The 21,784-nt window shown below is 52.2% G+C and overlaps 2 protein-coding genes across 3 annotated transcripts; both read right to left on the minus strand.

Annotated features, from left to right (window-relative positions):
* Window positions 1-3,950: 3,950 nt before the first annotated feature.
* PTGER3 (prostaglandin E receptor 3) lies at window positions 3,951-9,692 on the minus strand. The gene is made up of 3 exons (XM_062497779.1): window positions 8,880-9,692; window positions 4,060-4,304; window positions 3,951-4,005 (listed from the first exon to the last, which is right to left on the minus strand). The coding sequence occupies exons 1-3, from the start codon at window positions 9,690-9,692 to the stop codon at window positions 3,951-3,953; spliced, it is 1,113 nt and encodes a 370-aa protein (XP_062353763.1).
* Window positions 9,693-10,926: 1,234 nt separating this feature from the next.
* On the minus strand, window positions 10,927-20,828 carry ZRANB2 (zinc finger RANBP2-type containing 2). Of its 2 annotated transcripts, XM_062497186.1 has the most exons (10): window positions 20,736-20,828; window positions 20,392-20,444; window positions 20,099-20,207; window positions 19,039-19,121; window positions 18,089-18,165; window positions 17,653-17,790; window positions 16,691-16,863; window positions 14,574-14,660; window positions 13,040-13,204; window positions 10,927-12,510 (listed from the first exon to the last, which is right to left on the minus strand). In XM_062497186.1, exons 1-10 carry the CDS (start codon window positions 20,789-20,791, stop codon window positions 12,447-12,449), a joined length of 1,005 nt encoding a protein of 334 aa, XP_062353170.1. In that variant the 5' UTR covers window positions 20,792-20,828; the 3' UTR covers window positions 10,927-12,446. The 2 variants fall into 2 exon arrangements, with proteins under 2 accessions (XP_062353170.1, XP_062353171.1); XM_062497187.1 differs by lacking the exon at window positions 20,392-20,444 and having other exon boundaries at window positions 20,736-20,766.
* Between the last annotated feature and the right edge of the window lie 956 nt (window positions 20,829-21,784).

Below are 21,784 nucleotides of genomic sequence, written 5' to 3' on the forward strand. Positions count from 1 at the left end.
ACACCCCAGATCCTGGGCTGGGTTTGGGGTGCAGGTTCCAGTCCCATGTGCTGTGCTCCCCAGGGGATACCTGGGCAGGTTTGGGGTGCAGGTGCAGGTGCTGTGCTCCCCAGGGGATACCTGGGCAGGTTTGGGGTGCAGGTGCAGGTGCTGTGCTCCCCAATGGATACCTGGGCAGGTTTGGGGTGCAGGTGCAGGTGCTGTGCTCCCCAGGGGATACCTGGGCAGGTTTGGGGTGCAGGTGCAGGTGCTGTGCTCCCCAGGGGATACCTGGGCAGGTTTGGGGTGCAGGTGCAGGTGCTGTGCTCCCCAATGGATACCTGGGCAGGTTTGGGGTGCAGGTGCAGGTGCTGTGCTCCCCAATGGATACCTGGGCAGGTTTGGGGTGCAGGTGCAGGTGCTGTGCTCCCCAGGGGATACCTGGGCAGGTTTGGGGTGCAGGTGCTGTGCTCCCCAGGGGATACCTGGCTGGAATTCCCAGCAGAGCAGTTCCCACAGGTAGTTCCTGGATCACTGGGCAGATAAAATCTGCTCTGGCCCCATCCCAGCAGCTCCTGCATAAACAACGCCAGAGTCACTCCAGAATTTTATTCTCACTGGAACAGCACAGGGCTGGGACACACACGAGTGCTTTGAAGCAAACCTTGATCTCCACGTGGATTTTCTGTGCTCTACAGCTCCCAAAACGCCTCGGGCAGAGGGACAACACAGAAAGACCTGGCTGGAACGGCGTGGTTAAAGAAACGTGGCACAGACAGAGCTTCCCAACCCATGGAAATGGGAATGAGAGCTCCCAGGGGCACTTCAGCCCCTTGGGTCAGGTTTAGAAAATGCAGCACCTCACAGAGTCATGGCTGGAGGGAACAGCTCCTCCTCCTCTCCTGACAACAAATGTGTAGCTCCCATTCCTTCCCATCTGAATACAGCTCCCATTCCTTCTTTTTATTTTTTTTTATTTTTTTTTTTGATGCAGCTCCCATTCCTCCCCATCTGGATAGAAACCCCATTCCTTCCCACCTGGATAAAACTCCCATTCCTTCTCTTTTTTTTTTTTTTTTTTTTTGGATACGGCTCCCATTCCTTCCAATTTTGATGAAGTAGCTTCTCCACTTTACCCCAGCACAGAGGGACACACCTGCCCATCCCAAACACTGAATATTCAGGACAAAAGGCTTTGTTCTGTGTGAGCTGGGGTGAAGCCACCCCGATATTAAGACCAAGCTGCCCTGAACCTGCTGCAGGACCCTTCCCAGTGCCACATTCCCAGTTTTCCATGCGGGATGGATGGTGCTCAGGAGACACAGCACCCTGCTGTTCCCATAAAGGAACAGATAACAGGAGTGGGTTCCCTGTTCCTTGCCTCCATCCCCTCAGGAATGTGCTGGCCAGGGCTGATCCAGCAGCTGAGGTCATCCCGACATATTTCACAAGTGAGCAGCTCTGCTGAGCTCTTTCCCAAAAGAAAAGTACACAGAGGGAACAAAAGGGATCCTCTGCACACAGCAGGCTTTTTCCAGTCCCAAATAATTCCAACAAGGCAGAGTCTGACTCCTGCAAGGCAGTTTTTGAGCCCGTTTTTCCCCTCCAAGCACCAACCAGTAACTGAAGCACTGATGAACCTGTAGTTGTTACACCCAGGAATAGCTCAGCACAGAGCAGGCTCCAGCAATTCAAACTGAAAAATGCGTTTAATCCATTAAATTTATGCTGGGTCTTCAATTAAAGCTAAACCTGGGCTTTTAGGCTGGACTCAGACATCACCTGGATAAAATCAGATTTATGTGGACCAGAATCAGAGAATGCAGAACAAAAGTGAAGGCACAGATTCTTTGCCGAGGAGTTACTTTTATAAACAGAGTAAAAAGAGTAAAAGTAAAGGTTTTGTGCAAGAAATTCCTCAGAGATGCAGGTCTTCATTTGTCTGTAAGACCTCTGAATTCCACAGTACCTGGTACATGGAATATCAGCTTATTTTACTGTATTTGCATTTAATTTCACCCTGAAGGCCACAAAACAGGAGACATGAGAGGCTGTGAGCTCCAAAAGGGTGAAGAAAATGCCTTAAGGCACAGCTTTTTTAAAAAATAAGCCTCAGATGTGGCACAAATGGACTGGAACTGAGTTTATAACTAAAACATGGAGAAAAGGGAGAAGACCTGACAAATTCACACACCTCCACCCACTGCTTCCAGCCTGCTGCAGTTCAGAAACTCCCAGAGCTGCCACGTTTGTGTTTTTGGAGGAGGAGCTGAACTCTTTGGGATGCTGCTCTGGAGGAATGAAGAAGTCCTGGGTGCCCAATCCTCACGAAGCCTTTGCTGCTCATGGCAGCCCTGGCACTTGCCAGGAACACAGCTCCTGTGGCAGCAGGGCTCTGGCTCTGCAAGCCTTTCTTGGAAAAGTCCCTTCTCCAGCCCGTTTCTCCCCCTCTCCACCTGTCCCCAGCAGCTCTGTGGGTGCTGTGCATGCAGCAATTCCAGCCTGCCTGGGCATTCCCCAGGCTGCCAGGGGAAGATCAGGAATTTCTGCCCTTGCCCCAGTGCTGCATCCTCCCCAAGCTGCCTTCAGCTGCCCCAGGGATGAGGGTTCATCAGGATACATCTGTGAGTCAGGAGACTCGTGCTGCCTTTGGTTCTTGGAACATCTTCAGTGATGTTCCATCACTGCCACAACCCCTGATCAGTTTTAAGGCACCGAAATCCAACCAATTTCTCAGCCAGGAGTGACAGCGACCATGGAATGTCCTGATCCTGGTTCTGCAGTGACCATGGAATGTTGTGATCCTGGTTCTGCAGTGACAATGGAATGTCCTCACCCCATTCTGCAGTGACCGTGCAATGTCCTGATCCTGGTTCTGCAGTGACAATGGACTGTCCTGATCCCATTCTCCAATGACAATGGACTGTCCTGATCCTGGTTCTGCAGTGACAATGGACTGTCCTGATCCCATTCTGCAGTGACAATGGACTGTCCTGATCCCATTCTCCAATGACAATGGACTGTCCTGATCCTGGTTCTGCAGTGACAATGGACTGTCCTGATCCCATTCTGCAGTGACAATGGACTGTCCTGATCCCATTCTCCAATGACAATGGACTGTCCTGATCCTGGTTCTGCAGTGACAATGGACTGTCCTGATCCCATTCTGCAGTGACAATGGACTGTCCTGATCCCATTCTCCAATGACAATGGACTGTCCTGATCCTGGTTCTGCAGTGACAATGGAATGTCCTGATCCCATTCTGCAGTGACAATGGACTGTCCTGATCCTGGTTCTGCAGTGACAATGGACTGTCCTGATCCCATTCTCCAATGACAATGGACTGTCCTGATCCTGGTTCTGCAGTGACAATGGACTGTCCTGATCCCATTCTGCAGTGACAATGGACTGTCCTGATCCCATTCTGCAGTGACAATGGACTGTTCTGATCCTGGTTCTGCAGTGACAATGGAATGTCCTGATCCCATTCTGCAGTGACAATGGACTGTCCTGATCCCATTCTGCAGTGACAATGGACTGTTCTGATCCTGGTTCTGCAGTGACAATGGAATGTCCTGATCCCATTCTGCAGTGACAATGGACTGTCCTGATCCTGGTTCTGCAGTGACAATGGAATGTCCTGATCCCATTCTGCAGTGACAATGGACTGTCCTGATCCCATTCTGCAGTGACAATGGACTGTTCTGATCCTGGTTCTGCAGTGACAATGGACTGTCCTGATCCCTTTCTGCAGTGACCATGGAACGTCCTCACCCCGTGGTGCAGCTCAGCCACCGATGACCACGGAGTGTCCTGTGCTGCTGTATCCCAGCACTTCTGCACCCTGCAGGAGGAATTTGGCACTCCGGGTGCAGCAGTGACACGGTGAGGGGTGCCAGCAGGTCCCCAGGAGGGTTTCCAGCTCCCGGAGCTGTGGGAATGAGCCCTCAGGCCATTGTGGGAAGGTCCCTCAGGCCGTGGTGCGGCGGATCTGGTGGGACAGGGTGATGGCTCTGTCCCTGTCCCTGTCCCTGTCCCTGTCCCTGTCCCTGTCCCTGTGCCTGTCCCTGTCCCTGCACTCGGCGTTGGAGCACTTGGACACGGCGCTGGCAGCCTGGCAGAAGCGGCGCAGCAGGATCCTGCGCAGCAGCAGGTACACCCAGGGGTCCAGGATCTGGTTGAGGGAGGCCAGGCGCACGGCGGTCAGGGACAGGTCACACTCCTTGTGCCACTCCTTGTGCCACTCCTCGTGTGGCTCCCAGCGCCGGGCATCGCCCCGGCACGGCCCGGCCGCCTGCTCCGACACCCTCCTCAGCATGGTGATCTGGGGAGGGACAGGGAAAAGGGACACGGGTGAGGGGATGCGTGCCGCCACAGCTGTGCCACCAGGGAGCCTGTGCGTCCCTGCCACGTCCCACACAGGGCCCGGAGCAGCCCGGCATGGTGCAAGGTGTCCCTGCCCGTGCGACTGCGTGAGCTCTAAGGTCCCTCCCAACCCCAGCCAGACTGGGATTCTGTGGGAGGGCTCCTGAACTCCTCATTTCCCTCAACACCTCATTTCCCTCAACAGATGCTTCTTTTGCTCACAGACTTTTCATGGGCACGACTGGGAGGCCCCAGCTGTTGGAGTGTGCAATCCCTATGGATCTGGGATGGTGCTGGGTGTGCTCCCAGTGCCAGAGAGATGGATGAACAGCCAGCACTGCCCCGAGGCAACTTCAGCCCTGTCCTGGCACAGGTCAGCCCCTCCAGCCCTGTCCTGGCACAGCCCAGCCCCTCCAGCTTTGTCCTGGCACAGCCCAGCCCCTCCAGCCCTGTCCTGGCACAGCCCAGCCCCTCCAGCTTTGTCCTGGCACAGCTCAGCCCCTCCAGCCCTGTCCTGGCACAGCCCAGCCCCTCCAGCTTTGTCCTGGCACAGCCCAGCCCCTCCAGCCCTGTCCTGGCACAGCTCAGCCCCTCCAGCTTTGTCCTGGCACAGCCCAGCCCCTCCAGCTTTGTCCTGGCACAGCTCAGCCCCTCCAGCCCTGTCCTGGCACAGCTCAGCCCCTCCAGCTTTGTCCTGGCACAGCTCAGCCCCTCCAGCCCTGTCCTGGCACAGCTCAGCCCCTCCAGCCCTGTCCTGGCACAGCTCAGCCCCTCCAGCTTTGTCCTGGCACAGCCCAGACCCTCCAGCCCTGTCCTGACACAGCTCAGCCCCTCCAGCCCTGTCCTGGCACAGTTCAGCCTCTCCAGCCCTGTCCTGGCACAGCCCAGCCCCTCCAGCACTCCCAGCCCTGGATAAACTGGCAGCGAGTCCCAAAAGTGCTGGGAGCTGCCCGAGGGAGCAGACCTGCAGGGACTCGCTGCCAGTCCTGCCCAACCCCAGCTCCAGCCTTTGGAAAGAAGCTGCAATCCCACAGGAAGCTCCTCAGAGCTGTGTCACCACCAAGGTCACAGCAGGGACAGCTGGAGCCACAGTGACCAGGAGCAGAGGCTCCAGGGAGGATTTTTCCATTCAAAGGGACATTCTGGGTGCCAGATCAATAACCATGTGTTGACCTTGGAAAGCCTGGGCTGAGTCTGGAGGGGAGGGCAGCATGGACAGCACAGGAGAATTGTTTTTGTTTCTTTAAACAGAAGCAGCTGAGGATTCCACCCACGACCTTTCATTGACATAAGTGGCCATGGACAGAACTTTGTGAAAATATGGATAAAGCACTTAGTGAAAATATGGATATAGAGCCTAGTGAAAACATGGATATAGAGCTTTGTGAAAATATGGATACAGCTGCCTAGTGAAAATACAGATAAAGACCCAAAGAACATCATGAGCCACTGGGATACCAGACCCACAAGCCAGAACCTGACCTGACTACTTCCCTGGCTCTTCACACCCTGTCCTTGTCCCTGTCCCTGTCCAGACTCTCCCATCTCTTTGTTTGGTGGAGCTCCAAAACCACCAGGCTAATAAAATACATTTCCCAAGCACACAACTGCTGCTCCTTTCTGGTTTTATTACATAGTATCCCTTGACTGGAGTATTTGCTGGGCCAACAGCTGCTCTACTAGAAATTTTGTTTGTTTGATATCATTAGAGGTTGCTTATCATGGCCTGTATTGGTCTTCTAAATGGATTAAAAGGCTGCACAAGGCAGAGAAACAGCATTAGGTGGAATAAAGTCAACATAATTTATGTCATTCAAAATCTGGCTCAAAATGCATATAGAAATATGGCTGGGGATTGGATTTATTCAACAAGAGCAGCTAAAACTTTGCTGTTATCATGAGTGTGGTTTTATACGTCTTTACTTTCTGTCTGCCAGGGGGGATAAGGAGCAGAAGAATTTTAACAGGAGAAGCAGCAGAATTTCTGAGCATTTTGGCTTTAAATAACTTTGAAACAGCTCCGGGAAGGGATGATTTTGTTGCCTGGAACTCCAAAATTATCACTGTGAGAATTCCAGTTTGTGCTGCAGTGGTGTTTCTGTGAATCAAGGAACAGCTTCTTCCATTTCAACCTCAGAGTCGTTTGTCTGCTGCCATCCAGCTCGGGGGTTATCCCAGAATCCCAGACTGGTTTGGGCTGGGAGGGACCTTAAATCCCACCCATCCCACCCCAGCCACGGCAGGGACCCCTCCCACTGTCCCAGGTGCTCCAACCCCAATGTCCAACCTGGCCTGGGACACTCCAGGGATCCAGGGGCAGCCACAGCTGCTCTGGAATTCTGCAGGAATTCTGCCCAAGATCCCGTCCATCCCTGCCCTGTGGGAAGCCATTCCCTGTGTCCTGTCAGCACGTGCTCCACAATAACCAGAAGACCAGTGGGAACTGGAAACCAGCAATGCCACACCGGAGTGCAGCGTTCTCCCAGGTGCTCCCTGCTGAGCCCAACAACATCCTGTGTGCTTGGAGAAAGGAAACAATTCCTGCCCTGTCTGCTCTCCTCCCTCCTTCCCGAGCCAGCACCCTGCCAGACGTGCAGGACACTCCAAGGAGCCCTCCAGAGCACAGCCACGATGTCAGAGCTCTCCCTCTGCTGCTAAATCACATTTGATTTTGTCGTTTACATCAACAAATCAGCTCTAAAAATACCGTGTGTGGCTAGGGCGTTGTTTACCTCACAGCAGCAGCTGCCAGGATCCATTACTTCTCAGTTACAAAACTCAGACGTCTTTAAAAAACTCATAGAAACAAAAAAAAACCTCCTCTGTAAAGCCCTGGATTTCTATTTCAGCTCTGTTTCTTACAACTGCTGAGTGCGGCAGCTACAGGTTAAATAATTGCTACGAGCTGCCTTTCACTGAAAAGGCATTTGCATTCTCCAAAAATCCGGTCTCTAATTCCTGACCTGCACTTCAGAGCTGTGCAGAAAAAGCTGGGATGCAGATATAAAAGTGGAGGTGTATTTATAAAAATAGCCCTGCAGCCACGAGTCTGGATTTTGAGACCCCCCACAGAAGAAGTCCCACACTTCCAGATGTTGCTGCTGCAGGGAAGGGCTGTTGAATTCCCTTGTGCTTGTGGGTTGACTTTTGCCTCTGAATCCACAGAAATCCCTGATTCCTCACTGATACATCTGAGAGCCCTGGTGATGAGGAAGAAATGCCTCCCCCATCTCAGGGATCTCCTCTCATGCTGCAAAGCTGGGGAAACCCTCAGAGGTGACAGGACAAGAAGAAAAATCCTTCTCCAGCCACAAAGAACCCTTCACATAACCTCAGCATTTCCTCAGCCAGCTTCAGCCCATTGTGCTCAGAGACCCCAAGCACAAATTTTCCAAAAATCCTACTACTCCTTGATAGAGTAAGATAGAATTTGGGACAGCATTCCAGACCCTCGGGTGTGCCCCAGTCCCACACAAAGATGTGGATTCTGCCTCCCTGACTCCTCCATCACCAGGAGGGGTTCTTAAGGAAGGAATAATAAAATAGTGGAAAGTAATACAAAGATCCTTAAAAAACTGGCCTGGCCAAGCCCAGAAGGCTGCTGTAAATCAAACCCAGCAGGCTGCCAGCCACAAGGCACTCACAGTCACGGGTTGTGCTTTTTCTCATCGTAAAACACTGAAGGACGTTTTGCTGCAAGGTGGGAGCAAATAAAAGCCCCTAAATCCCATCTGACTGCAGTGTCCTGCTCCCAGAGCCACTCCTCACATCCCACTTTTTCTCCTCCTTTTAACTCTGGTTCCCATTTCCCTGCACTCTGCTCTCCTCTACTCCCAGATCCTGTCCTACAACCTTCCCGCCCCTGTCCCTGATGTCCATGGATGTCCCCAAGGAGCAGGGATCCCCTGTCCCTATCCCTGCTGTCCATGGATGAAGCCAAGGAGTAGGGATCCCCCTGTCCCTATCCCTGCTGTCCATGGATGAACCCAAGGAGTAGGGATCCCCCTGTCCCTATCCCTGCTGTCCATGGATGAACCCAAGGAACAGGGATCCCCCTGTCCCTGATGTCCATGGATGTCCCCAAGGAGCAGGGATCCCCTGCCCCAATCTCTGCTGTCCATGGATGAACCCAAGGAGTAGGGATCCCCCTGTCCCTATCCCTGCTGTCTATGGATGAACCCAAGGAACAGGGATCCCCTGCCCCAATCCCTGCTGTCCATGGATGAACCCATGGAGCAGGGATCCCTCTATCCCTGTCCCTGCTGTCCATGGATGTCCCCAAGGAGCAGGGATCCCCCCGTCCCTATCTCTGTCTCTCCCCTGTCCCTGCTGTCCATATCCCCAAGGAGCAGAGATCCCCTGTCCCTGTTATTCCTGGATGTCCACAGATGAACCCAATGAACAGCGATCCTCCTGTCGCTGTCCCCGCTGTCCATGACGTCCCCAAGCAGCAGGGATCCCCCCGTCCCCATATCCCTGTATCCCTGTCCCTGCCCCGGAGGGTTCCTGGAGCAGCCCGGGGCTCTGCACCTACCAGCAGCGGTGACCAGCAGGCGGACAGCACACACATGATGCCCAGCAGCTGCAGCAGAGTCTCGGTGGCGATGCGGCCCCAGCGCGATCCGGGCTGAGCCGCGCGGGCCTTGGCCCGGCAGCGAGCCACCAGCGCCTCGATGGTCGCCAGGTTACAGGCGCCGGTGACCACGAGGGACAGCAGCCCCAGCGCGGCGAAGGCCGCGGCGAAGGCGCTGCCGCCGGCCGCGCTGATGAAGCACCAGGTGCCGGGCCACTGCAGCGCGTAGCGGCCCAGCCCGGCCAGCGGCAGCAGCGCGAAGGCCAGGCCGGCGGCCCAGATGGCGAGCAGGCCTCGCTCGGCGGCCCGCGGGCTCATGTGGCTCGCGTACCAGTGCGGGGCGCGGATGGCCAGGGCCCGCTCCGCGGCCATGGCGCTGGCGATCAGCAGCGGGCACAGCCCGAACACCGTCATGCTGAAGCCGAAGAAGTCGCAGAGGCGGCCCGAGGGGTCCATGGCCGCCCAGGGCCGGCCCGACAGGTACACGGAGATGACGACGGGGCTGGTGAGCAGCTGGCCCAGCATGTCGGTGAGCGCCAGGGAGCCGATGCACAGCAGGAACGAGCGCTTCCTGCGGCTGCCCTTGGCGCGGTAGCTGCGGGACACGAGCAGCATGGCCAGGGCATTGCCCACGATGCCGGTCAGCATCATGGTCAGCGGGATGGCCGCGGACGCGGCGCTGCCGCGCTCGGCCGCCCGGCCCGTGCCGTTCCCCCGCGGGCCCGGCCCGCCGGCGGCGCTGCCGTTGGGCGGGCGCTGCTGCCAGGGGCTCATCCCGGAGCGGGGAGAACCCGCACGGAGCGGGCACGACCCGGGAGAGAGCCCGGCACGAACCCCGGCACGGAGCCGGCAGCGCCGCGGCTTCACCGCGCGGCCGCTTTATGGGAGAGACGGGAGAGACCCGCCCCGGGGCGGGAGCGAGAGCGGGCAGGGCCCGGGGAAGGGAGCGGAGCCTGGAGAGAGGCTGACGGAGCGGGGACAGGGCTGGAGAATCCCTGAGGGAGCTGGGAAGGGGCTGGAGAATTCCTGAGAGAGCTGGGAAGGGGATGGAGAATTCCTGAGGGAGCTGGGAAGGGGTTGAAGAATTCCTGAGAGAAATGGGAAAGGGATGGAGAATGCCTGAGGGAGCTGGGAAAGGGATGGAGAATGCCTGAGGGAGCTGGGAAAGGGATGGAGAATGCCTGAGGGAGCTGGGAAAGGGATGGAGAATGCCTGAGGGAGGTGGGAAAGGGCTGGAGAATTCCTGAGGGAGCTGGGAAGGGGCTGGAGAATTCCTGAGAGAAATGGGAAAGGGATGGAGAATTCCTGAGAGAAATGGGAAAGGGATGGAGAATTCCTGAGGGAGGTGGGAAGGGGCTGGAGAATTCCTGAGGGAGCTGGGAAGGGGCTCAGCCTGGAGAAAAGGAGGCTCAGGGGGACCTTGTGGCTCTGCACAACTCCCTGAGAAGAGGGGACAGCCGGGGGGATTTGGGATCTGCTCCCAGGGAACAGGGACAGGAGCAGAGGGAACAGCCTCAGGATGGATTTTGGAGAAGGTTCCTCCCCCAGAGGGTGCTCGGCTCTCTCCAGGCTCTCCAGGGAATGGTCCTGGCCCTGAGGCTCCCAGACCTCCAGGAGCGTTTGGAGCCCGCTCCCAGGGATGCACAGGGTGGGAATGTTTGGGGTGTCTGGATCAATGATCCCTGTGGGTCCCATCCAGCCCAAGCTATTCCATGATCCTGTGAAAACACCTTGGAGTTTTGTAAAAGCTCATTTGCTGTTGAAATAATAATAAAAAAAAATTAAAACTTAAGGGACTGCAACGCTGCGAACACGTGGAATCCATGAGCCAGGTGACAGGATCAGTGCAGGTGACAGATCAGGGTCTCTGCAGGTAACAGCATCAGGATCAGAGTCTGTGCAGGTGACAGGGTCAGGGTGAGGGTCTGTGCAGGTGACAGGATCAGTACAGGTGACAGGGTCAGGGTCTGCACAGCAATCCCAGTGTCCCCAGGACAAAGCACTCGAGCACAGGTGACTCACAGGTTTTATTTACATTTGTCTACAGCGTCATTTTTCCTTACACGTTCTCTAAGCCAAATGAAGCATCCTCCTCCCTTGCCTGTGGCCTATCAGTCGCTAAATTTAAAACCTCTCATCTGTTAAGTACAGCAACAATTGGAGTACAAAGCACAAGAAAACCCAAGGCTAACAACAGAGCGTCTACTTGATCTGGTTTTACAGTTTAGTTGGACGTTGAAGTCAGAGGCACAGTTACAGACTAACCTGCCCTTGTGCAACCTACACACATTTTGCATGGAAATTAGAGAGAAAAGAAAGCATTAAAGAAGAAACTGCATTTTTTCTGCAAAGAGATTTATCAAAATACCTCTACACCAAAAACATGTTGCTTCTAGACCAGTCTGTAAGACGTGGCTCAAAAAAAAAGAAAAAAAAAGAAAAAAAAAGAGAAAATAGAGGAAAAAAAAAGCAGAATGGAGTTTTTCAATTTTGCTCCGTTTGTTTCTGCACAGTTTATCAAAACAAGCAGCAAATCTGGCAGTTTTATTACTGAAATAAAAGAAGGTATATTGTTCTTTGCTTGCTTAAAAAGAACTTTCCTTACCATACTTACCTTGTGATGGCACTGAAGAAACTTAAACCTTTCTTAACCAAACGGAGCTCAAGAGAGAGCGAGTTTTATATTCAAATGGATTCCATAAAGCATTTTAAGCCATAAATTATGTTGAAGAGCAAAACAATGATCCATGAAGAAGACGTTGAAGATGCCAGAACTTTCTACGCAGTTTATTCATTCTCATTTTTAAAGAAAAATAAAATTAAGATACCTTGAAAATTTTAGTCAGCCCCAAAGGAAATTTTACAGGCGGCCTGCAGAAGCTTCCCTTGATTCCAAGGAGCCAGTTCCATACTCCTCCAGCCCAAGAGCAGATCCCAACTGCTCCGTTTGTAAGGAGGGATCCTGGAGTCCAGGCTCTGGAAACCAGCACAGCCACAGCACCGTCCTCCCTCGCCAGGAATGAAGCTCATTCCCTCTGGAATCATGATGGACCAGGGGGTCTGAGCTGCTACACAGGGGTGTCCATCTGCACTGGCACTGCTACGTGGCAAAAGAACAACTGCTGGCCCTGGCTGCCCCCGGCCCTGCCCCTGCTCTGGTCCCACGGGAGCTCCATCCTGCTCTGGAAAACTCACACAGAGAGCTGTGCCAGGGCATTCCCAACCTGCTCCTCCAGCTGAGGGAGCCAGGAACGGAGGAACTAATCTTGAAAAATAATAAACAACCCTCCCCACACTACCCCAGAGCACAGAACTTCCCCCTGTGCTGGGGAGTTTATGGCTTAAAATGCTACTGCGGGTTTGGGTGATGGATGAACAAAGCTGCAGCTTGCCAGAAAGCCAGGACAGACATGCACCTCTACTAGAAGATTGAGCACTTCTGACCAAGTAAGACACCAACTTCTTAAAAATGTCTCATGCACTGACTGGAATTTTGGTGGGTTTTTGTTAAGTGTGAGCTTTTAGACATTATTTCTTTTTAGAACTCGTACGGGAACCAGAATGGGAGGATCCGGAGGAAGATCTGCGGCGTCTGCAAGATACAAATGGAGAAAGCATGCACAGAAATGAGCTCAGATTCATCCTGGCACCCACTTTGAGCAGCATCCTACCATAGCTGGAAGCCAAGTATTTCTCATGGGGGCCTTACAAGAGTATACAAGTAACTTTAAGCCACTAATTTAATAAAGAATGTCTAAGTTTAATACTGAGAGCAGAATGCAGTTTTTTTAATTCGATGCAGTATTTACTTAAGAAAATAATTCAATAATGAACACATTAACACTGTCACACACTGAAAGAAGGGTGAGCCACGTCTTTATAAGGAACATGCTCCTACCAGGAAGAATTTCATTGCAGGGAGGAATATTATTAAAAAAAAACCACAAACCAATTACAGAGGGGTTAACAAAAGTTAGAGTAGGACAAGTCAGGAAACTACTTTTACTATGAGAATAACTGCTCAGATTCAATTGCTTCCCAGTGAATCTCAGTCCTTGGATAACTACAATAAACCATCACACATGTCAATACAGCCATTCTTATTCTACATAAACCCAAACCTTTCGGGTGACCGTGATCTCGAGCGCCTTTTTTTGCGATCACCAGAGGAAGAGGATCTAGAGCGGCTTCGCTTCTTGCCTCTCTCGGGGGAAGACGAGGAGCGAGAGCTGGAGTAAGATCTTTTCCTTGGGGTGGAAGACCCCCTGTAGGACCTGGAGCTGGATCTTTATCGATTGAGAAATAAATCACATTTAATTCTGGGATCGTGGAGGAGGCACAAAGACAGAACAAGCATAGACAGTTTTCACGAAAAATTCACTACTCTGTTTACTCCAGGGGTGTGGAAAATAAACACGAGGGGCTTCCATACTTACTCTGCTACTGCCAGGGCAGCTTTCCTAAGAAATACTGCTAAGCAGTGTTTCCTGATAGATGGACCACCAATGGCTTGGAAAGCTCTTCCCAGCATTCACCAAAAATGAGCCGTTTTGGCAAAAAAAAAAAAAAAAAAAAAAAAAAAAGCACTGGGAGACTGCTGGGAAGTTTGCTCTGTAAGGACCTTCCTCAGCAGTTAAATTCAGACATCAGAATAACCTGGAACCCAGAGAGCTAAAGCTGATTTACCATGGTTCACTTTATCCTAATGGACACTGCACACTGCATGTTCATCTGACCAGACAGTGACCAATCCAGCTGTTACATTTACACATCTCAAACTCAAGTTTGTGAAGAGACTAAAACCTTCCTCAACCAAAATACTGCAAAAAGCCTCTCAGAATGGAGTCAGAATATTTGAAAACGTCTCTTGGGACACAGTGCCCCTCTGGTGGGGGACAGGGACCCTTTTCCTCTTCCCAAAAGCACGGATTCCATCCCGTGCTGACCCTCACGGAACAGTCCACAGCATGTTCCTGCCCCCAAGGGGTGCTGGCACCATTTGGGCTTGTTTTCCCAAACCAAGCTTCCTGATTTAGAATTCTGGGACTCTCTGCACGCGTGGAGAAGGGACAGCCCTTCACTCCATCACAGAGGGAATGTTCTGCCAGTGGAATGCCTGTGCAAGGACACCTCAAACGTGCTTTTGTTCCTGTGCCCTGCCCAGCTCAGTGATGCTCCACACAGATCACTCTGACTGCTCCCAGCCTCTCCCACCCTTTGCTACCAACATTTTCCTACAGTCTCCCAGGTTTACACAGAACAGCTGCCCTGTCTCGTGGAAGATGCAGAATTCTCACTGAACACAAAACCAGAAGTACAATGGCATTTCTAATGTTCATCCAGCTCAAGCAGCCCCAGTGGAAACAGGAAAAGCACCCAAATGCCTGCAGCAGGGAACCATGCACACATCCTTCTTCCTCCACTGCAGCTCGGTGGTGTCCGCTCGCCCGGCTTAGGCCAGGCTTAACCTCTTGCACCAAAACCTCTGCTCCTCAGTGAACACATCTGTGGTGGCAGCACTGCTGCAGAGACCCAGCCAGTCTGACTTCCAAGATAAAAAGCAGTTAATGTTGGTCTGAGCAGCACAGCTTAGGGTGGGAGCAGAGCAGTGGAGCCCTGCCCTGCCAGTGCAGGACAGGCTGGTACCTCATTCACCTGGATTTGGACCCACGGGAGCGGGACTGTTCCCTGGAGCTCGAGCGGGATCTCGATCTGGAACTGGAAGAACTCCTGGAATGGGACCTGCAACAACATGGGAGATCTTTTTCCAGTGTCTGACTGGCATTTAGAAGAGTTACTGCTCCTGAGAGCAGCAGACACGAGGCAGCAACACAGTCTGAGTCCTAAAATGCCAATCCCCTCCTGCCCCCCCAGCATCACCACAGCAACTTTAAACCAGACACTTGGACACGGCAAGATCTTGCATTAAAAACATTGTAAAGTCATCTTGAGATTATGGCTCCTAAAACAAAGCACAACAATGAAACAGGATTGCAGTTACCTGGCAAATAGAAATAACTTCCCATCTATTAACCATTTCATGGAATCAATGCTTTAATTTGTGCCTTAACTGGAAACCCATCAGTTTCCCTGCCAGGCAGAGCAGATGAGGGCATTAGGATTGGTCAACTCCATTTCCCCCCAGCCAGCTCTCACGAGCACTTTGTAATCGGCTTCACATTTTCATAAAGATTTTCCCCTGCATTATAAATTAAGTGGCTAATTTGGGGCTAAAATACAGCCATATCCAACACAACTTGTAACCGGCCAGAATTATTTCCCAATTTTTCACTGATGGATTTTATCTAAAGCACAAACCACAGGAAAAAATTAACAATTGCAGCAGGCTCCAGCAACCACTGGAAACAAAAGCATTGAAAACAAATTCTAATAATATTTTCAGGTAAAATATATTCTACTTGCTGTCAGCCTCTCAGTTTATATTGTTACCACGACTTTCTCATTTTACTGGGCAGGACACAGTAGTGTGAAAACTCCCTAGCTAAGAAATATATTTAAACCTCTTTAAAACCCACCAAAAAATAACCAACCAAAACAAATGGCAACTGATATTTCCAATTATCTGTAGCTAGAAGCAAAAAGTTCACGAGGAAGTTGAAATCTCAGTTAGCACAGGTTACTTTCTACTTCACTGTTAATATCTGTGAATCCATGATCAAAGTCATGGGCAGGTGAGGTTGTTGAGTGTCCTTGGCCAAGCACTGCACTCAAACTGCTCTGAGGAGTGGGAAGGAGGGCAGGCTGAGGAACAGAAGAGGCAGCAGCAGCAAGATCCAACAGTGATGGGGAGAAGCCAAGGCAGAGACTGGGGCTGGCCCCTGGTTACCACGAGGGGCTGCAGAATTTGGGCACTGAGAGCACAGAGGGGCAATGATGAAGCTGGGAAGATCAGAAGAAATTTCAACTCTATAAATCCGAATTAAATAAATGATCCTGGGAGCTTGTTCTGATTAATCAGGATCCTCCTTGCATGAGCTGTAAGGCAGCTGAAAAGCTCCAGTGTTACTGACATCACCCAATTTCAAAGCATTGACTGAACTGTTCATTTACTACTAAATTTAAACAGGGATGAGAGAGCTCAAGCCTGCCCAGTGGACCTTTGTGAGGTCCCATATAAACCTTCAGTGTTATTAGAGAATTCCAGACTGGTTTGGGCTGGGAGGGACCTTAAAGCTCATCTCATTTCACTGTTCCATGGGCAGGCACACTTTTCACTAGACCAGGCCGCTCCCAGCCAAGTCCAGCCTGGCCTTGGACACTTCCAGGGATGGGAAGGTTCTGACAACATTGATAGGATTATTCTGATAACACTGCCACTGCATTTAAAGTTTTGTCACTTGCCATTAACTCAAGTTCAAGTTTCTAGTCTTTATTCCCAGGATATTCCCAGTGTGTCCTTTCCCCAAATCCTTGGGCTGCATCACCACTGCCTCTTCTGCCACCCCTTCCCACTCCAGCAGTGCCCCCCTCCGTTCAACAACAGAACCACATGCGGCCAACGAGCCTGAAAAACCTGGAAATAAATCGCATTATTCAATTTCTTCGGAGGATTTCACCAAACATCTACTTAAACCATTACAAACAACCCCCAGGCCCCACGGAGCCTCCCTGCCGCAGCTCGGGCAGAGCATCACCACCTCTGTAAATGGAGAGTTATTCACATCATTACACAACTGCAAGGCAATCAAGACAAAGTAAATAAGGAAGTCAGATACTGACATTTTGCCTGGCGTTAACCTGTACCCGTTTACCTGGACCTAGACCTTGAGCTCGAGTGAGAGGATGAGCGCGAGGACGAGCGCGAGCGGGAGGAGCGGGACTTGGAGCGGCTGCGCCTCGGCGCCTTCTTCTTCTTGTTGGTGTCCTCCTCCTCACTGGCATCCAGGTTGTACTTGGACAGGTCAGCGTCGTCTTCATCCTCATCCTGGGACAGCACGACACAGCAAACTCAGGCAGTGCTTTTAGATTCCCTCCAGTTTTTTACTTATTCTAGCGTTTACCTCGTGCTCTTTCCCAGCCTTTGAGAATGGAACGGAAGTTAAGGACAGCCCACAGTTGTATGACTGAAAATTGGTGTTTTGGACCAAAGAAATAAAAACCCTGCAACCCCCCCCTTGTAATTTAGTGGAGTTAATGAGCACACAGCCACATTTTTACCACTTACTCTAAATGAATTTTCACCCCCAGAATCTCTAAGCAAAGCCCAGCTCTGCAGAGACTGATCTCATATGCAAAGTTTGGTGGCTGCTGTGTAAAACATGACCATCTGCACGTGTCTCTGCAGGGCTGCTGCCCAAAGATGTGGAAAATTCAATAAGTGATGCTCATATAGTTCAGAAAAGATGAAAAAAACCACCCCTCAAAATATTTTATAAAAATCAATCTGATGTGGTTTTAAAACCCTAGGAAGAGAACCCAAGAGCACTTGCTATATATGGTAACCACACACCCAGCTTACAAATAAAGATCTCGGAGTTTTGGGTTCTGATCTCAGATAAGCTTGTAATTTATGACTTAAGAAGCTGCCCATTTCTGAGGGCAGGTATTTGGAACAAAGCAGAGCTTGTGCAATCTTCTTCCAGCAGCTTTGGGCACGGTTATTGCCAGAGCTCTGCTCTAAAGGCAGCTGCAAACACTGACCAGCCCTTCCCCTGCTCCCGGGCAGCACTGAAATCATGATTAAAAACTGCTTCCAAACAACAAACCAGCCTACCTCATCCAATTTATACTTGGAGAGATCTTCATCCTCATCCTCCTCATCCTCCCCCTCAGACTCCTTATCTTCCACTTCCTTCAGGATAGAGGCAGGGCCCACCGGCTTCCCCCGGTACTTTTTCTTTTTGCGCCCAAACTGAGGAATTTTGTACCAGGATTAGAACAGGATTTAATCAAAAACAATCACCAACTGTACTTTTGATAACACTTCTATAAGGAAATAAAGAATCATCAATTTTCAAAAAGATCTTTCCCAAAGGGAAAGGGAAGCACTACAGAATGTCAATTAGCAACAAGGAACTTTCAAAGAGATGCTGGTCTTGGGGACAATGAGACTCCACAGTGATGGATGGGAATATGAACATTTCAATTTGATGGGATATCCTTAAAAAACAACAAGAGTCCCTCCAGAGCAATCCCTGCCCCTCCCTTACCTCATCATACTCCCCATCAGACTCCTCCCGCTCTATGTATTCCACGTTCTCCCGTTCATTGAATCCTCCTCCATAGCCTTGAAAAGGGACAGAAGAACACATTCCCTTCAGCTGCAGCACATACAGCTGCTTTGAGCACAGAAACTTCCACAGGGGCTCTGGAAACCCTCATGGAATTATAGATCTGCCATAAGGATGTAACAGGATCTCAGGAGGAACATGAATTGTTCCCACACACGTTTATGAAATGCAGTTTCTCAGAAATCCAATTAAAATAATGGATTAGGACCACTAAGAGTATGTATCAACTTAATTAATTACTGAGCACTTCAATAAATTATTTAAATAATAAATACGTGGATATATTATTTGCAATTATAACAATTATATGAAATACGATTATATTATTTAATATCCTTTACCATCTTTACAATATCCAATACTGAAATAGTGTTTCTCCTTTTGAATAATGAGCTCTGTGCTCTCCTCTAGGCTCCTTTATTTCTTGTGCCTTTGTGCTCTAAACTCCCAGTCCTGCAGTCAGTTCCCTGCCTGATGGTGGGTGCAGAGGGCAGTGCAGGAGCTGTAAGGAGATCCTGCTCCAGTTCCCTCAGGAGAGCTGAAACTGAGCCCCAGCCCTCCTGAGCAGATAACAGCCTTATCTGCACAGCCCTCTGCACTTGGACAGCCCACAGGAGGCCTCTGCAGATTAATAAAACATTGCTTCCAAAGTCCTGACATCCCAGTCCAACACAGGGGCAGCTCAGGCTGAATGTTCCCCCATTTCCCACATGAATTCCCCCACTTCCCACAGCACCGAAACTCGCCGAGGCCAAGAACCTTCACCGTGTGAGAACTGTGCCAGCTCTGCTGGGAGACCAGAGCGTGCACTCTGACTTCCAGAGCCCTTTCTGGCAGCAGTGCCAGCACCCCAGGGACCCCCAGCTCACCTGTCCTCTCCTCCAGCTTGGCGTACTTGGGGGTGTTGCACATGTTACACTCGGACCGCCGCGCCCAGTTCACATTGCCACAGCTGCAGGGGCAGAACAGACATGGGAGAGCTCATCCTTCACACGGGGGACAAAGGGTGACCACTCAGACTGGGGGTAAAGGGTGACCCTCCAGATGGGGATAAAAGCTGACCTTCCAGATGGGGATAAAAGGTCACCCTTGAGATTGGGAATAAAATGTTACCCTTCAGACTGGGGATAAAAGGTTCTCATTCAGGCTGGAAATAAAATATTATCCTTCACACTGGGGATAACTCAGACTGGAAATAAAAATGTTATCCTTCAGACTGGGGACAAAAGGTTTTCCTTCAGAAAGGGAGATAAAGCACCACCCTTCAGACTGAGGATAAAAGGGTGGGGACACAGCACTTGGAAAGGTGGCAGCACTGGACAAATCTGGGGAAGATGTCAAATCAGTGTGCAGGAGCAGGAGCACAACTGCAAAGCAAGGGCCCCTTCCCAGCTCCCTCAGCCTCTCCTGAGGCTCCAGCCCCCTTCCCAGTTCCATTCCCTTCCCTGGAAGTAACCTGCCAGGCCAGGAGCTCGCTGGAATTGCCATATCCAAGAATCACAGAGTCATGGCTGGTTTGGGTGGGAAGGGAGCTCAGAGCCCATCCAGTGCCAGCCGTGCCATGGCAGGGACACCTCCCACTGTCACAGGCTTTCACAAGCTGGCCTGGGGCACTGCCAGGGATCCAGGGGCAGCCACAGCTGCTCTGGGGCAGGGCCTGCCCACCCTCACAGGGAAGGCAGCACCTGCCCATGCCATGAAGGGGGCACTTCCACCTCCACACTCTCTCCAAACGTGGCAAGAGTCTCAGCTTATCAAACATGCCCTTTTACCTGGGCAGTGCTGCAGTTTCAAACCTTTCTGCTGCCCTATTAATGAAGTGCTGTGCAGCAAACGAGCGCAAACCCCAGAGCACAGCCCTGAGCCCTGCTGTCTCAGCAGCACAGGGAATTTCCAGGGAAAGGCAGGAGCTGTGTGCTTGGAGCCTACGTTTTGCACTGCCAGTCGTTGGCGCTGAACAGCCCCCGGCTCTTCTCCGCCAGCGTCTTCCCGATCTCCGTCCCCCCCGCCTTCATCATCTTGGCCTCCGTCGTCTTCTCTGCGGGGAGAGACACAAGAGCGTCTGAAACAGCAGCCTCAGAACTTAGGAGAAACATTTAAGGGTTTTTTAAACAAAAACACTGGGACTTCTCGAACAGCTTCGGTTTCGATAGGAATTTTTGACGCCGTTTTACGGGGCAGAAGGAGACGAGGGGGCAAGGCGCGTGCTGGTGGGAACTCACCTCTGCCACATCTGTTACAGCTCGTCCTCCTGGCGAAGTTCACGTTCCCGCACCTGGGCACGGAGCAGAGCACGCGGGCCGGGATCACCCAGAGCTGGAACCCGCCCAGCGCCGGGCTCCAGCGCTGCGGATTCACCCAGTTTAACCCCACTTTGTCCCGCGCCCAAAGCCACCTCCCCGAGGCCGGGCCGCGTCGCCCCCCGAGCCGGCGGCCGCGGCTCCCGGTGCGCCCGCGCTGCCCCGTTCCCGGTCCCGTTCCCGGCCTCGCTCCCCATTCCCGGTGCGCTGCGCTCCCTGCCCCGCTCCCGGCCCGCGCCCCGCCCGGCTGCCGGCCGTGCCCTCACTTCTTGTCGGGGCAGATCCAGTCCCCGTCGCTCACGCGGAAGTTCTTGGTCGCCATCTCGGGCCGAGCCGGGCCGGGCCGAGCGCCGCCGCCACACGCAGGACCCGGGGCCTGCGCCGCGCGGGCTGCCCGCCGCGCGCCTGCGGCCTGCCCCGCCCCGCCCTTCGCTCAGGCAGCGCCGAGGACGCCTCAGCCGCGGGCCCTGGGGGCGGAGCGGGCCTCGAGCGCCCCCTGACGGAGAGAGGGGGAGTGAGGGGGATCCGGGGAATGGGGAATGGAGAAATGGGGAAATGAGGAAATGGGGAAATGAATGGGAATGGGGAATGGGGAATGGGGAATGGGGAATGGGGAATGGGAAATGGGGAATGGGGAATGGGAATGGGGAAATGGGGAATGGGGATATGGGGAAATGGGGAAATGAATGGGAATGGGGAAATGAATGGGAATGGGGAATGGGGATATGGGGGAATGGGGAAATGAATGGGAATGGGGAAATGAATGGGAATGGGGAATGGAGAAATGGGGAAATGGGGAAATGGGGAAATGAATGGGAATGGGGAATGGGGAATGGGGAATGGGGAATGGGGAATGGGGAATGGGGAAATGGGGAATGGGGAATGGGGAAATGAATGGGAATGGGGAAATGAATGGGAATGGGGAATGGGGAATGGGGATATGGGGGAATGGGGAAATGAATGGGAATGGGGAAATGAATGGGAATGGGGAATGGGGAATGGGGAATGGGGAATGGGGATGGGGAATGGGGAATGGGGAATGGGAATGGGAATGGGGAAATGGGGAATGGGGATATGGGGGAATGGGGAAATGAATGGGAATGGGGAAATGAATGGGAATGGGGAATGGGGAATGGGAATGGGGAAATGGGGAATGGGGATATGGGGGAATGGGGAAATGAATGGGAATGGGGAAATGAATGGGAATGGGGAATGGGGAATGGGGAATGGGGAATGGGGAATGGAAAAAGGGAAAAGGGAACAGGAAGGGGGCAGGATGGGACCCTTTAAAAGAGGGCAGAATTCCTGGCACTGG

The sequence above is a fragment of the Cinclus cinclus genome, chromosome 8, assembly GCF_963662255.1.
Source record: "Cinclus cinclus chromosome 8, bCinCin1.1, whole genome shotgun sequence".
NCBI classification, from domain to species: Eukaryota; Metazoa; Chordata; class Aves; order Passeriformes; family Cinclidae; genus Cinclus; species Cinclus cinclus.